The sequence below is a fragment of the Rhipicephalus sanguineus genome, chromosome 1, assembly GCF_013339695.2.
Source record: "Rhipicephalus sanguineus isolate Rsan-2018 chromosome 1, BIME_Rsan_1.4, whole genome shotgun sequence".
Classification (NCBI taxonomy): Eukaryota; Metazoa; Arthropoda; class Arachnida; order Ixodida; family Ixodidae; genus Rhipicephalus; species Rhipicephalus sanguineus.
Genome location: NC_051176.1, coordinates 63,353,337 through 63,370,817, shown reverse-complemented (window position 1 = coordinate 63,370,817; position 17,481 = coordinate 63,353,337). Strand labels below are relative to the sequence as shown.

The window sequence follows — 17,481 nt, the reverse complement described above, 5'->3', positions numbered from 1 at the left end:
AATTTGCACCACAGAAAAATGAATGCACTTTTACATCGCATAAAAAATATATATCTGTGCTTTAAATTGAATCTGGTCAGTAAATGAACAAGATAGCCAGGTATCATTTAAGTCATGAGAGTGTTGAAATTTTTAATGCATCTAATACCTACCTGTCCAGCCACATTGCATATTGGCAAAAACAGCAGGGACATATTGTATACAAGTTCATATAAGAATTCCACATAAAAGTAAACACCTTTTATACAGTGCTGGACAGGGAACACTTTGTTTTGAACCTGGTTTGAAGGGGCCTAGAGCAGAGATACAAAAGGGATAACTAGATAAAATATAGGTGGGTGTGCTTTGTTATGCTACCCTGCAGCAGTTTTAAGGCTATGCTAATTGGTTCTTTCTTTCATACCAACTTGGTGCGCTTCTCACTGTCCAGCCACCAGATGATCCACCCGATGATATGTCTGGTGATTGCCTCACGAGCGGCCCAAATATCAGTCATGGACCATATGCCTAGAGTCCTTCACTGCTCCCTTCTTCCCAACAGGTAATTTTCGTTGCACTTGAGGCGAATTTTCGCTGTTGCCGTTACGTTCCATATCAAGTCCAAATCAATAACATTGCCCACACGTATGTTTTCTGTGCGAGGAAAAGTTGCGAAGACTGCGGATGGGCACGGCGCAAGCAGGGACGAAACGCGACAGCCGGCTCCGTTGGGTGAAGGAGCATGAAGCAGTTCCGGTGGGGAGGCTGCGTCACTCGGGCAGTGACTGCAAACCTTGATCAAAAGGGCTTGCTCATGCACACTATCTCGACAGACATCAGTGGACTGCTCCTACCCTCGTATGTGCTGTTCTGTTCTGACTGCTTACTTCGCATTCAGGCGACGGACGGCACGAAACCGCTTCATTCCCTGGAGTCGTACAGTCGAACCCGTTTTTAACGAACGAATCGAAAGTGCCGCAAAAAGTGGTTGTTATATCAGTAGTTCATTGTATTGTATGGGCTCGCGACCATAAAACGTGCACTTAACGACCAAGCCGGGTTTTTCTTTTTATTATTACTAAAATTTTTAGCAGTGCTAACAACCCTCCGGTGACAAGTTAAGCCTGTTCGCATCTGAAGCGGCACCCGCTGCGTGCTCACGAGTGAATTACACCGCCTTTGCAATGAACTGACACCGTTTCACTGAAGCACGGTACCGCCACGTGGAGCCGATCATCCCTGGCTAGCTGCGTGCAGCGCGTCACCTATTCAGCTCTTGCCACCACTGCTGGCCGCTTGTATGTGCACGTTTGTGCATTCTTTGTGCCTGTTTCACTATGGCAACTCCAATCATGCGCAGGTGTGGCGTAGAGTAGCCTGTTCGTTCGATGCGGCGAAGACAAGCATTTGCAAGGAAACACGCACTCGACGTCTCCGCAATGCCTGGGCAGTCCTGCACGACGAGGCGTGGCGTGATTGGGTTGTCGCCTAATAAAACATGCAGCATACGCTCGCTGTCAGTGCATCGACATTTCTCGGTGCCCACACCTATCAACACCAGCGAGCTACTTTTGTTTCTACAAAGCGATGTGCGGTCACAACACAGCAGCAATGAACTTGCTGCTGCCCTTGTACTGCTGTCAGTCTGCACAGTTTACGCCACACGCGCAGCCGAGCAGATAGCTGCAGATGACTGTGATAAGGTTGTCAGAGATAAGTCATAATGACACGTTCATCAACAGCCGCCACCTCACCTTTGCTCTTTTCTGATGCTTATCAGAAAGACGGGTGGGCCATTCTCTCTCTGCTTGAGGGGCAATCAATGGTATCACACGCAGGACGATGTTATCGTACGCATCCTTCGTGTGACGGAGATGGCTGGCTCGTTTCATCTTTGCTTCAGTCGCGTTCGTCCCCAGTGCTTGTGGGCTTTCACTGCGCGTAGAAGGTATGATGCGCGGGGCGATGTTGTTGATTTGGACTTTATGCGGAAAATGACGGCGACGGCAAAAAACCCACCGAGAGTGTCCATATACAGTATAACCTCATTACAACAGACCTTCATAGTGAAGAGGATTTTGGTCTGTTGTAAAGGGAGTATGTAAAATCCAAGTACTGTTACAACGGACTTTTATGTAAACACTGAATGGGTCTGTTATAACCTGAGAGAATTACGAGTCACAAACATGGTCTTATTTTTAACGGGGCACCAAAAAAATTGATTTTTGGAAAATTGCATTTTCAGTTTCTGTAGCCCATCTTCTATCTGGTTCCAAAATATCTTCACTGGAAAACTACGTAGAAGTGCTATAAAAAATTTTGCGTCTGCCAACTTGGTGAAAATTGCGGAAATAGCAAAAAAAAGAAGCGTTTTTCAAAATTATAGCTAGGCAACGGCGCAACCGGGCGCCACCATTTTGGGCTCATCGTAGAGAGTATTTTTCCGTGTTTAAGTTCTCCGTTTCAGCTAGCTCCTCTATTTAGTCACAAGCGTACAAAAAGCACATGTTTGAAGTTCAATTCAAAGCCTCTGATTGGTGCTTCTGCCGTGATGCTCGCTTCGGGATCGTCGTCTGCTGCTTGTGCGTCGCGAGGTCGTGGCTGTCGAAAATTGCACTACTTTGTAGTGACGCGTTTGCACTCGTTCTGTGTTCATGGGTGAGGATAATTTAAAAACGCTTTAGTTTGGCAACTGCAAGCGGAAGCTGAATCGTCAGATTATGATAGCGCGCCGGACTCGTCGCAAAACATCGGAAACGTGCGTAGAACATCGCAGACGTGCGACTGTAATAGTGTTGACTCGTTGGACCCACTGTTAGAGGTTCTTATCAGCACTTCGGAGCTTATGACGAAGACCACCGCAGGACAACTCTTTGTACTCACAATCGAGCATGCCGTACTTCAAAACATCAGGCACTGCAGCCACGCACATCGCAACCGACCTTTCTACTCGATGTCGTGGCTAGGCCTAACTCTGCTCGCGGTGCCGATGTACGAGACAAATCTGAACTTTGCGGGCAAGAACATCACGCTAGCGGACATGCGAAAGCGAAGAAGCCGCAACGTCCTTCGTCGCAAGCAACGAATCTCATCGCCCGCTGGCTCCTCAGAGTTGCGAATGGGCATTTTGCGCATCGGCAGCGGACCCCCGGCCAAGCTTGCCGCGCAGCGACTGCTCGGAGATGCAGTGGCAATGGCTAGCAATTTCACGCGTCAGCGTCCCAAAACGCAACACCACGCACGCTGCGCGCCGATTTTTTGTCGCTACAGCTAGGCATAGCTGATCATTGACAGACCAGAGATCGGCGGCCTTCGTTTTCAAATCGGTACGTCGATATCCGCGGCGCGCTGTTCCCGCCCCGAAAGTATGCTAAGCGATGTTTGAAGTCGGAAGTTATTGAATTTGGTATGTCCGTGGTAGAAAAGTCCGCTCTAAAGGAGTCCTGACCACCGTGCTGGCCTGATATTTTAGTCAATCATATCCGAATGTCCGTTGTACCAGAATCCGTTGTAAACGAAGCTCAATCAATGGAACAAATACGGAGGTCGGCATAACGCCGCAAATTGGTATGTAATATCCGAATGTCTGTTGTAAACAGATCCGTTGTAATGAGGTTATACTGCTATCGCAATAAAAGTGAACATTTCTGTTCTGTCGTCTCTCGTTGGGTTTAGAATGAAAGTAACTTTTATTAGCTTATCTGTAGTCTTCAGTTGTTCATGTCAGCATGATGTTTTAATGATGGGAAAACCACACACACATACACACAGTCAAACCCGCATATATCAAACTCGCAAAAAAATGGGAATTACTTCGTTATAGAGGATAATTTGATGAACAGCTTCTAAGGAAATTATTGTATTTTCGGTGCGAATTTCGATGAGCAAGTTGGCTCCACAGCACTGCTTCTCCACAATGTAAGGAACACACCTTCAAGGCAATGCACGTTTTTTAATTTTGTGTTTTTACGCCGTTGTGGTTGGGGATGCAGGGTTATATGCAGGGGTGGGATATATGCAAGAGAATATGGTATTGATGTAAATAGTGCCTCAGAATCTTCATACGAAGCTGTGCCTAGTACTCATCGGGCGCCGAAAGCCTCTTTCTTGTCTGCCTTAGCACTAGTGTTGGCCTTGTTTTCCAGTATCATACTCAGCGTGCTTCTTTACTCTAAGAAAAAATTGAATACTTGGGGAGTATTTTTGCCACACAACAATAATCGTCATCTGGCTAGCTCACGTTTCCTTTCTTGAAAACCCGGCTCTCATCACTTTCCCATTAAGAATGCTATGTCACGCTGATAACACTCACACCGTTAGTCAACAGGAAGTGCCGGAATCGCGGTGATAACGCAAGGAATGTACGCGAGGTGGATGACGATTATAGTTGTGTGGCGGAAATAGTCCCCAAATACTCTATTTTTTCTTAAAAGTGTTGGGATGCCGCACGCAGCGGGGGATGTAAGGCATCTTTTCCCCGCGTTCGACTGTATTGATCATCGCCAGCTTTGCATCACATTAGCAAAACATCCATCGTGTTAACAAAACAAACCATAAACGTGAACAGCGACTCCCCACAACGGGCCAGCGGTGCGACGACGAGGAATCGAGGGGAAAATCACAGGATGGCAAGCGGAAATTTCTACCCGCTCCGTGCCTTTCTAATCAGACCCTTCATTTTCCCAAATGCATGCAGAAAAGTCCCCTTCCGTGAGGAAAAGCCAAAGTTTTGTGAGGGAAAGCCAACCTCTTGGGGCGTTTCACGCTGTCCAATGTTTGACATATCAAGTGTTCCGGCTATTTTTGTTTGATGTAGCTCTAGGTTTTCCTACACATTGACGTGTTCGAAAATAGTTTGATATAAAGGATAATTCGATTTACCCGAGTTCTATATAGTCGGGTTTGACTGTGTGTGTGTGTGTGTGTGTGTGTGTGTGTGTGTTAAATTGTGGTAAGTTTTGTCAGTTCATCAGTATTAAATGTTTAGTCAAAACTAGGGATGGGCGAATAGTAAATTTGAGGTTCGAAGCGAATCCGAAGCGAATAGTGATTTGGTCGAATAACTTCGAATCGAATAGTTCGAATAGTATTTACCACTTATTATTAAGAAAAATGAGCATTTTTGTCATGACCCTCGCACAATATTTTTAAGAATTCGAACTAGGTATGAGTGAATGTCACTTTTTTGGTTTGAAATGAAGTGGAAGAAACCTTGAGTAGTATCAAGATTTGAATAGCAGTAGGGGGAGTGAGAGTTATAAGTGGTGCAATACGTTACAATTTAAAAATTACTTTACTAAGCCCATATAACACGCTTTTAAACTTCAAAAAAATATGTACATTTAACCTTGAAGTGTGGCTTCGCGGCAGTGCAGATTCTCCCCTGGATGGGTGGTTTCACAGCACAGCGACCCGATGCTGTAGTGAAACCACCTTTACAAGGGGTTATGTGCGGTCAAACATGCATATATTCGTTCATTTCGAATACTTCGAAATTTCGAATAATGTAAATTCGTATCGAAGCGATTTCGAATACTTTAATATTCCTTCGAATATTCGAAACGCCCGAATATTCGCCCATCCCTAGTCAAAAACCATTGGAATTTTTTACTTTGCCAGAAATGAGAAATTTCAATTAACAATGATGTTTGACCCTAGTAATCTGCTCTAAAACTAAGTTGCATTGCTCCAAAACTCCTCTTTTACCGCTCCAAAGCTGCTCCCTGAGATACTTCAATAGACCGAAGCCCGCTTCCACCCCTGCTTGTGCCTCTTGCATAAATTCTCAATTTTTAAGACAAAGCTAGATTTTTGAATAGACTTTGAACGATGCAGCTTTGGCTGTTTTTACAATTGATCTTGTGGTTCCCTGTGGCTGGCGCTATGTAGCCAAAGTCACTTTCACGCCAATAAGCTGATTTAACTAACCAATCTTTTAGTAAGCACTTGTAGTACCGCCATCAATGACCACAGCTCTATATTCTTAACATTAAGCAGTGAAAACCACATTTTATTGCCCTTGCATGTTTCTCATCAAAATTATGCGTAATAGATGTTGTATAACAGTTAAGTGGTTTTGAGGCCCGTGTACTTAGATTTAGGTGCACGTTAAAGAACCCCAGGTGGTCGAAATTTCCGGAGCCCTCCACTACGGCGTCTCTCATAATCATATCGTGGTTTTGGGACGTTAAACCCCAGATATTATTATTATTACAGTTAAGTGGTTTTATTTACAGGAGATGACCATTGGTGATTGCACAGCATGGCGACCAGAGCTTCTTGTCGTCTGCCTTGCTTCTCCATTATAATTCTAGTGTTACAGTTACAATATGGGTAGTAAGACTCCAATTACTTTTTTGCATGCTCACTTTATTAGCACACTTTTGTGCTTTAGACAGACTGAGGTCTTGTTTGTCTTAGCCGCTGGTAACATTGAGGAGTCTGGTGTTAGCTCAGCACTTTTTATGCGCGATAATGTTATTTACAAGGTGAACATAGAATAAGTGCCTTTGTGTCTTTTAATTGTTAAATGCTCGTATTTATCCAGTGCAGAACAATGATGTTCAAGCAAGAACGAGATTGGTACTGAGTCCCAGTGGAGGCTACAAGTCTTTTTCATGGTAAACATCAGTTCTTCACCACAGACTGCACCCACACCTTTTGCTGATCCTGGAGCGGCAGAAGACGGCCATACCATACACCTGGGATGCCTCACCAAGTCATGGCGGCAGGATCTCGAAATGTGAAACGGGTATTGCTCGCGAACGCATTGCCGACATTTTTCCCAAGGAGAATCGCTGCAAGATACTTTCAGTGTGAAAGTGACACAAAAAAATGTATGTGAGGTTGCAGTACCCTGGTGGTAGCACACATGCTGTGTTTTTGAGGCGGCTCGCATGTAGAGAGAACTCACAGAGCAGCAAAGGCACAGGGGCCCAATCGGTGTACGGTGCCGCACACGTGTCTAGGTGTCATTTGTTGCTATTTATTGTGGGCCTGCTTGTCAGTTGTATTTCGAGCTTTCTCAGGAATCCATTACCAATGCCTAAAGCTTTTCAGTACTTTGGTCTTTCCTCTTCACTTTTCTTTCTAGAGCCAATTGTCTTGTGCATTCAGGTTAAAAAATTGCGAGGGTGTACAGTGCAGTCTGTTAACAATACTTGCTACACCAGAAAAAGTTCATTACGGCTGTCTGTTACTGTGCAGGCTATTCCAGTGATGAATGTCCGATTATTAATGGCAGGGGATTTGAGAACAAATGTTCTTGCTGGCAAAGATTTGTAACAGTTGTAAACATGACAATTTGTTTGATAATTTGCTAGTGTGCTCATTTTAAGTAATTAGGTTTTACTCAATGAATTTAGGTAGCATCCAGTTGTGGAATTCAACTCCACTAATCGTTCGCCAAGTATAATTCTAAAAGCTTCATGCCTTGCACCAGTTTAGAGAAGTACGGCGTTTATCTAAAGGTCATCTGTGGAAATGTGGAACACCAACTAGTCCATGCCGCAACTCTTCTAAAGGTGCATTGAAAGGCGATGTATTTTGCCGTGCATTTTCAGTTCATCATTCTGTAAAGTTACAGTTATGCTTTCCGTGCTCACTAACATAATTTCTACAGTTACAACACGCACTGTAAATTTAATTGGTGAACATTGATTGCATAAATATATTTGCCGTTATACAGTTTCTACTGTGGCTGTGTATTTTGCCCAGCAAAAATTGTCTTTTTGTCTTATGTCCCCTTTTTTTAGTTCACAGACAATTGTTGCTGATGTACCTGGTAGTATATCTCTATGTACTGACATATAATTTCCATAATTTCACAGGGTGCATCATTTGAGCTTGCTTGGTGACTCTTTACAGGAACCTGTCCTGCAATTTTCCGTCAACTTTGCCATTAGATTAATTGCAACAACAGAAAACTTTAGTTTCTTTTCTGCAACTAAATGTTTGGGTAGCGTTCTGAACATTAACTATTTCAAAAGGGGACATGTCTAGTTAGAAATGGCATTCTTAGTTGTACAGCAGACAAGTCAAGCCAGGCAGCCGTGTATGGAATTTACTTGCTGCACATTCTTTAACAGCAGTTCTTGGAAATTTCTGAGATCGCATGTGGAATCACGGGGTGCATTTATGCGTGCTTGCAACGATGATATAAGATTTAGACTTGGTGCCACCTGCATGTTCCAGTTTTGTTCTGTGTGGTGACCAGTTTTCTTAGAATGCATCTTTTTTCAGAAGCCAGGATTTATTGTATTGTTAAGCTGACAGTTGCATTATCATATGCAGTTCTTTTTTTTTCCATATAACTAGTGCTAAGTGTATATTGCTGAACTGGAATCGTTGTTTAACATTATGAAAGCAGTTTACAATTGCTATGAGCAAACTTTTACATTGTTTCTAGCAGTATGTGAATGTTGCGTGATATTACAGTGAGTAAATGTTGCACTTGGGCTCGGTGCCATGTGCACATTTTAATTTTGTTCGATGCGATGACCAGTTCTTCTAGAAACCATTTTTCAGAATCTAAGATTTTGTATTGAAGGTGACAACTGCATTATAATGTCCATTTCACGTATAGTTTACATTGTTAAAATGAATTGTTTTGTTATGATGTAAAAGCGAAGCCTTTTCAGAGCCGAGTTTTTTTCTAGAAATACAGTCAAATGCCCCTACAAGAACGCCAACTAGACGCCCAAAAACAATATAATTGTGGTCATAAATATGACATATAGTTCATACAGTTTGGTGAACTGATCTTCTGGTCCTTGCAAGGTTATGCATTACTTCGTGACACCAAAGTCTCGGCTGCACTGGTTAGGTTGGACGACCCTTGTATCACACCAGGCGTGAAGCGCAGCAGATATCTATTGTGAAAGCAGCACCAGCAGTTCACTGAAATGGTGCAAGGGCTGTAGTCGTCAGCGGGAACTCCCTAGAGGAATCATGGGAACAAGGAAAATGTATCAGTTATTTGAAACACAAATGAGTTTGCGCGATTCAATATTTAATGATATTCGCCTTGTCAAGTTTTGTATAATATGACAAAACGAAGGTCCGAGTTTCATTTGTTGAATTTGGCACCGAAAACCAATGCCAGTGCACCAGTGTGACGTCGTGCGTTTAAGTTAACTTTTTGTATTTTGGCCACGTTTGTTTAAGAGAAGTTCCTGAAAGTTGCCATGATAACGACATCATGGCAAGGTAGAGTGGAAACTTCAACGCAATGGTGCCATCTGGCTTTTCTATTTGCATCTTTTCTTGCTTGCCAAGCATCAACACAAATGAAATAATTCTTCTCTTTGGTGTTTCATAAACTGCTCATTGGCTGCATGCCTTTGGAGGTCCGTGGTCACCATCTATGATTGTGTTGAAAGCAACTGCACTTTTGTTGTACAAACAGTAGTTTGGTTTTGGGGGAGGGGCTGAGTAGTTGTTGTTGGGGAAAGAAAGATGGTGCTGTTTTTCACAATTTTTCAAGGAGTACGGCTCAGCGTCTCAGGGAAGGGATAAGAAAATAGAGAAAGGAGATTTGACCCAACATGTGGAGCAGCATCTGCATCCTGTGTCAGCCAAGCGAAGAAGGTTTTAGCTGATTGCAGTGTGCACGCAGACATGACGGGAGCTGTCGAGGAGAAAGAGCACAGCCCACGAACTAGCATCATACCCACTGGCTGCATTTTGATGAACAATCTGTTGCTCACTGGTGAAAAATCGATCACGGTGTACGTGTGGTAGTCAGAGGTGCAGCGGCAGTGAAAAGACAGTGAGGATGATATCGGTCTTGCGATATGGCTGCATTCGAAGGAAGTCACAAGTGCTCGCATTCGAAGGAAGTCACAAGTGCTTGTAAAGCCTCTAGTTTAAGGTGATCATGAGAAAGCACTCTGCATTTGTGTTAACAGAAGCTACATTAAAGTGAGTGTACTTCCAGGAAACTTATTCATTATGAAGACACTTTCTTTATCTTATTTTCTTTGTGCAGCTGACAGGGAATCAAATTTTTATTGTGGTGGAAATTTCATTGTAGAGGCATTTGACTGTACGTCATTTAATATTTCATGATATCACTATGAGCAATCTACACTGTGTGTCAGACTATCCTTAATCAATGGAGTGCACATTGTTTCACTACTATGTGAACAAAAGTCCATGTTTTGTTGTTATTGCCTTACCTTGCATTTCCCAAGCAATTTAGTGTTGTCTTTGTTTTTTGTGAAGAAGCATTTTTTTCTCTTTTAACCTCTGGCAACTGAAGAGGTTTTGATTTTAATCTAATAAAGTTTTGCTTTCTACAAATGCATGTGGATGTTATGGGGGATTTTAATATGGCTGGCTTGCAGACTGAAATTGTAATTTACAGGCAAGGCAAGCCAACCAGCACAAGAAGCTAGACTAAGTACATTGCAAAGAGGTTTAGAAACATGCCACAGCTGCAAACACCACAGTGTCCATTTATTGATATGCAAATATCTAGAGATGGGCGAATAGTGAATCTGAGGTTCGAAGCGAATAGTGATTTGGTCGAATAATTTCGAATCGAATAGTTCGAATAGCATGTACCACATATTATTATGAAAAATGAACATTTTTGTCATGACCCTTGCACAATATATTTAAGGATTGGAACTAGGTATGAGTGAATGTCACTTTTTTGGTTTGAAATGAAGTGGAAGAAACCTTGAATGGGGGGGGGGGGGTCAAAATTTGAATAGCAGTAGGGTGGAAGTTATAATTGACACAATACATTACAATTTAAAATTACTATACTTAGCACATATAAGCCCATATAACACACTTTTAAACTTAAAAAAATATGTACATTTAACCTTGAAGTGTAGCTTCGCAGCAGTGCAGATTCCCTCCTGGATGGGTGGTTTCACGGCACAGCAACCCGACACTGCAGTGAATCTACAGGGGGTTATGTGCGGTCAAACACACATATATTCGTTCATTTCGAATACTTCGAAATTTCGAATAATATAAACTCATATCGAAGCGGAGTCGAATACGTTAATATTCGTTCGAATATTCGAAACACCCGAATATTCGCCCATCATTACAAATATCAGATGTGCAGGTAAAAAATGAATAGATGCTATAATCAAGCAGATCTAAAATTTGGGCCAGTATCAATGTGTAATGAATATATATAGGCTTACCGCTCAGGGTATTTGAATAGTGGAATTTTCTGATTAGAAAATAAAAGTAATGTTTGAACTTCTTAAATTCTGTTGCAGTGGACCATACTAACCTTACCTCAGCATTGTACAAATCTGTGTTGCATGTCAGCAGAGAAGCTGAAAAACATGCTACCCAACCCTCCAGGATGTTGCCTCAGTGTTTTGGGACAATGAAACAAAAGCCGTCAAGACCGACACTGTCTGCCACATTTATTCAGACAGCGAAGAGGCTATCCAAGCCCGTTGTAACATTTAACTAAATAACTGCATGGTTCGGGAGAAATGTTGCCTAGCGTTGACGGTTGAACAAACAGGATCACATGTGCATGTCAGTTGGATCCCATGAGTGGCGTAGCCAGAAATTTTTTTCAGTGGGTGCCTGTCCTTGATCCGAAATGGGGGCAGGACTTGCCAAGTGTGGTCGAGTGTCAATTTATGCTCTGTATGCCATGGTAGAAAGACATTTCAGGAGGGGCACGTGCTCGTGGTGCCACCCCCTACTGGCTATGCCCCTGGGTCCCATGTTGCACTGTAGTAACAGGAAGTTAGCAGTGCGTTGTTATACCCCTTATTAATGAGAACTAACAGACACCAATGCCACGGAAAGTATAGGGAATATTATTTGTAGTAGCTAGGATATAATGTGAAGAAAGTAAAGTGGACGAAAGGATAACTTGCCGCCGGCAGGGACCGAGCCTGCGACCTTCGAATGACGTGTCCGATGCTCTACGACTGAGCTACGGCGGCGGTCATCCTCCCATCCACGTTATGGGGTATATGTGTGCATATAAACGTAGGAGTGTTAGTCAGCGCCGATCGCATCCAAGGCGGCGAGTGTGGAACACTGTTTTTCTACCTGTTGGCGTCACGTAGCACGTGAAGCCAACAGGCAGAAAAAAATTACACCATCTCCCACTAAAGGGAACCATGTGGGGATGCAAAGCAGCACATGGGTCGACTTAAAGTTCCATTCATCACGGGCACCTTGCCCGATGTTAACACGCCCTTGCCAGTGGAGCACACCATGAATTCACTGTAGTTGCTGTTGCTGTTCGCCATCACGTGATTGCTGAGAGAGTGTAAGGGGTAGGGGCCACAGCGTCTTACCCTGCCCCTTACACAGGCCCGAACATGCTAGCGCGTGCCATCGCGTTCTGACTAGGATACAACGTGTTGGTTCATCGCGCGTCTGCAGAATCTCGTTCTCCGACGCCATCACATGATTGCTGAGAGAGTGTAAGGGGGGAGAGGCCACAGCGTCTTACCCAGCCCCTTACACAGGCCCAAATGCGCTAGCGCATGCCAGCACACATGGTTTTGTCTGCGTTATGCCAAGCTAGGACAGCATACGATCAGCAAACGGCCGATCAAAGGGAAGAAAAAAAACGATTTGTCATAGCATTCTTTTCGTATATCACACTGCTGCTAGTATATACAGTTTATAAGTCTTTTTTTTTTTTTGTCATAATGTGCAGTTTATTTCTTTACATCTTATTGTATGAAGAATCAAATTATCAAGAGATTCCGGCTTTAAGCACGCCATGCGCTGTTGCATTGCATGTCCTGCCGCAATAAAGTTTCTTGCACTGCATGCGCTAGCCACAGGGGCGCACAAAACCTGCCTTGCGAATTATGAAGGCATCGGCAGTCGTTGTTCTTAGACTTCCACCACTGGAGCAGATTTCGGATATTCTGGACCTCTGGAGAATGAGCATAGCCGTCCAGCTCATCCCTTCGTTATCTTGTTCCCGAACGTAGTGCCACTCTTCAATATCATCTATAAAACTCCTCTTTGAGGGCTTCTTCTTGCAGGCTTCAGCAGTGTATGTTATGCACGGTTTGTACGTGCTCTTTTTATTTTTCCACATCATAAGGATGTTATATCGGTAGAGTGGCCATTGCACTATGCGGGTACGACTGGCAGGAGGTGGACGAAGATATTTTGATCTACTTTCGGGGTTCGTTCCAGTTTGGTAATAAAGGCGAGAATAAGCTTCTCGACGCTTACTCATTGGGTGCATATGGTTCGAGGTAAGGGGTCATATCACCTGGCAAGGAATTCGTAATTGTCTTTTTTCAAGCCATACAGATATTTCGTAAAGTGAATATACTTTGTCTCACGCCTTGTTCAATAGACCTAAGCTATTCCTGTACATTCCAACGCTGTTGGGGCAGCATCATGTAGTTCTCGCGTCATATAGTGGAACAAAACGAAAGCTCAGACGTTAACAATGTGGGCACACAAAGCAGGTTGTGCATGTCCATCTCGCCTTGCATGACCACTGGGAGTCGTGATGAAGCCATGGAAAAAAAGAATGCGTCTTTACAGTGTTTCTGTGTAACGAGACTCCGCGCAGACTTTTTGTTTTAGTGGACGGCTGGAACTTTGGAGGACGTTTCTCTGCTTTGGAGATCTGTGATTGCTCTCTCGATGATAAGTTATAGGAAGAGGAAATAACTTTATTACGAGTCCTGCGAGTTGGTGGGGCGGGCCGATGGCCCCGCCTAGGAGACGGCCAGGAGTCCTTGAACCCTGGCGGCTTCCTCGGCCCGCTGGACGGCCCAGAGCTGATCCTCGAGGGCGGAGCTGAGCAGCGCGGCTTCCCAGCGTGCGCGAAGGCTGTCACTAGAGGCCGCTTTCTCGGTATTGGGACTAATCCCTCGGCATTCCCATAACATATGCTCCAGAGTGGCTCTGGATTCACATTGTTTACATTGGTCCGTTTCGTAAGTTATAGGTATAAATTTATTGTATTACATTTATTACTGCAATTACAAAATAACATTCGGGATGTAAAATAATAAATCAAATAGCCCCATATGCAAGAAGCAAAAGAAGTTCAGTACTTGTCTCATGAAATTTCTCCAAATAGCTTGGCCTACATAAAAAGCGTTTTTTCGAGATAAAATATATGGAACATATATGTATGCACAATGTATGTGTAACAAAAAGAGGCCCTGCAACACTTTTTCAGTATGGTCAGAAAACGCTCCCGGTCGGTAGTTGAAGCTCCTGGGAACACGTGAGCCAAACATTATAGCGCAGCTCGCGGCCTGCAGTTTCCAATTAAATCTCAGTCAGCTAGAAATCGCTCGCTCTTCTCTCGACAAATGATGCTATAAACTCGGAGTTCACGACTATTGACTGATTTGAGCATCGTGAGCTGCATAGTTACCGCGGCCGCCGCGGGGTGCCGCCACGTACCCGCGCTTGCGTTCGCCATCTCACTGAAAGTAAGCCGCGCGTCTGAAGAAAACTGATTAAGTGCTCAAGGTCATGACGCGCGTTGCTGAACGGACCTATGCCTTCTTGCCCCCTTGTCATTCCCCCCTGCGTAGCTTTCAGCGTTCTCGCTGGTACGGAAGGAGAGAGAGAAAGCGCTTAAAGCGTGCGACAAATCCCTGTAACTCGTACTTGACGGATTCTCAAAATTTTTGCGGCAGTCGATTCGTGAGGCAATAAACTCCTATAATGAAGCCATTCGATGATTACTTGGAAAAGTGTTGCAGGGCCCCTTTAAGAACTGAGCGAAGTCCAGGCCCGACCCGCTAAGCCCGGAGCTTCAGGCCCGGGTGCAGTATGCCCTTCACAATAGTTACGGACAAGCTTGGGATGTTATTTGGGTAGCCGCAGCTTGTACAGAAGCTGTAGTAGTTGCCTATAACCCTACTCTACCCCATCCCCTGATTCACCGCCTTCCCTCAGGCTCTACACCTGAGAAGGCAGAGGTGACCGCCTTCGCCCTAGCCCTTGCTCAATCCAACGCACAGTACATCTTTAGTGATTCGAAGTATAGCTATGCCAGGGTCAGGATACACTCCCTTGCCTGGCACTTGCTGAACACCCCCACGCAAAATTTACCACGCATTGTAGAACTCCAGTGGGTGCCGGTTCATTCGAGGACCCCGGAAAGGAGGCTGCCGATAAATTGGCCCGAGATTTGATTTTCCGCTCTCGGGACAACCTCGATTCGGGCTTCTCGAAAGAGCGGGCGCACACTTTTGCAGAGCTCACGCAAGTACCCCGTTTCATCCGCCAGACTTATCCTCCCCCAAACCCCTCCTTTACCCACTCCCAGCAAATCCTATCGTTTCCAGACCCCTTCCCTTCAGCTGCTGTCCCACTACTGTGGCACTTCCCCTGAATGTTCCCTATGCGGCGAACCTCACGTCACACTTTCCCATATCCTTTTCGGCTGCCCTGCTGACCCTCCCCCGCAGGGTCAGCCTGCCATCTCAAGCTGGGAGGACTGGGAGGTCCTGCTCTCGTCCGAGGATCCAGCATTGCAGTTTGCTGCGGTGACTCGGGCTGCCGATGTCATCGCAGCAAGGAGCATGGCCGTGTAGACGTGGCGTGGGACCGCGCGTTGGTCCAGGGACCCGGGGGGTCCAACCACACTTGCGAATAAAGTTTTTCTGTCTGTCTGCATCGTCGCTGTAGACACGGTCGTTAGCGTCCATCAAAACATTGCCTCATCCTTGGCGATGGTTGGAATTTCCCGTCTAATGCTGTACGCCGCTTTTCGCAACACGCTCACGTCAAGATCATATCTGCTTCTTCGTCCGCTCAAGACCTTTTCCACAAGAACGGTTCTTAGGTGACAGCACTCTGCCCGCCTGCTCCGACTGGGTTTGCACCCGTAGTAGGATGGCTAGAATTCTAGCCACCTTACTCGTAGTACCCCGTAGAGCGTTCGCTCGCCTCAGGTGAGTTTTGCCCACGACCTCGTGATGAGGAGGTCGTGGTTTTGCCGCCCTCGTGATGACCGAATTCACATTTGCATTGTACCTGCACTCGACGCGAACCGCTTTCAAAAAAAGGGGTAACAGCTTTGCCGATTAGGGAAACAACGCACATTAGGTGGACAGCACATACGCAAGACAACTGTAGACACAACCGACTCGGGCAACGTCATCGACTCCATGTTGACTAGAAACAGAGGGGACAGACAACAGAACGCTCTCTTCACTTTGTGATTATTGCGCTCTCCTTTGAAATTTTAATGGACACGAAAGTGAAACAGTGAATCAGCTTATATTGATAAATTGTACTCTGAGAAATCTAATGTCGTTAATTTAACCAATACAGATGCATTAATAAAGGATAAAATTAAGGTCATGGTCTCATTTTTAAAGGGGTCATGAACCACTTTTCCAAGTAATGATCTAATGGCCTCAGTATCGGAGTATACTGCCTCCCGAATCGATTGCCGCAAAAATTTCTCGAATCCGTCAAGAATCAGCGGAGTTACGGGGTTTGGCGCACGCTCCCAGCGCTTCTCTCTTTTCTCGTGCCGGCGAGCGCACTGGAAGCTAGACAGGGAGGGATGGCATGAGGGAAAGAAGTTACGCCAGCGCGCGTCATGAAACGCGATCGCTCTCCCGCTGTGATTCGCTTGCGCGAGTGCGGCTACCGTGTACTGAGGAGTGCGGCGCCGGCAAGTGGCGGCACCCCGCGGCAAGAAGCGCATCTGATCCGAACGCCGCTCTCGATTTACGTCGGCTATCGGCCAATAAGCATGCTATGTCTCTTGCGACGTACAGCGGACAGACGCCCCGCCCACCGACGAGAGTGAGAACCGGCCTCTGTTTGAAAAGAGGGTGCCTGGGGAAACGGCAACTTCGCGCTCCGCTTGTGGCCATTACGCGGCGCGCACGACTGCAATATTTGGCAGAGCAGTTCATAGCCGTGTCAGCTTTCCGCAGGATGTGTTTTTTCAATCAGCCCAAGGGATGCTTCATGACCCCTTTAAATTTCGCGCCAAAATCTCCAGGCGTGACAACGCGGATTTTAAAGCGTATTTTTCTTATTTTGGCGACTTTGGCTTGTCGAAATTTCCTGAATCTTCGTATGTTAAGTCTATGCCACCCCCCCTCGGAAAACAATGCACCTCATTTTTACCGATTATGAAATGCGTAGGGCCTAGCAGACGCCGTCAAAATCGATGACGCGTTTGATGTGGGAATTTCAAGGTGGCGTTACCAGCCGTAATTTCTTTTCGCGCGTTTTCTCGCTTCCCATAAGTCTTCTCGTGGCGGCCGGCGTGGGGATTTTGGAATTGTGAAAGAGTAATTTACTAATAGTACGAAAATCGTTTTTCCCTTTAGTGTCCCTTTAAAGGGGTCATGAAGCACCCCTTGGGCTTGTTGAAAAAACACAACCTGCGGAAAGCTGACACGGCTATGAACTGCTCTGCAAAATATTACAGTCGTGCGTGCCGCGTAAAGGCCACAAGCGGAGCTCGAAGTTGCCGTTTCCTCAGGCGCCCTCTTTTCAAACAGAGGCCGGTTCTCACTCTCGTCGGTGGGTGGGGCG

At 45.2% G+C, this 17,481-nt stretch overlaps 2 protein-coding genes across 5 annotated transcripts in view; both read left to right on the top strand.

Moving 5' to 3' along the window:
• LOC119392233 (uncharacterized) overlaps positions 1-7,852 on the top strand; it is a 70,501-nt gene extending 62,649 nt beyond the window's left edge. Inside the window, exon 7 of one of the 3 annotated variants that reach the window (XR_007415742.1) lies at positions 7,158-7,852. Coding sequence is in view for 2 of the 3 variants with exons in the window: in XM_049414536.1 (XP_049270493.1) it covers positions 6,532-6,603 (72 nt within the window). In the remaining variant the exon portion in view is untranslated. Of the gene's footprint in view, positions 1-6,526 lie in introns of all 3 variants that reach the window. The other 2 variants (XM_049414536.1, XM_049414541.1) reach the window with 2 other exon arrangements.
• The window catches only part of LOC119393434 (putative ribosome biogenesis protein slx9-like), a 77,334-nt gene that overhangs the window by 3,795 nt on the left and 56,058 nt on the right, over positions 1-17,481 (top strand). The gene's annotated exons all lie outside the window — the stretch shown is intronic.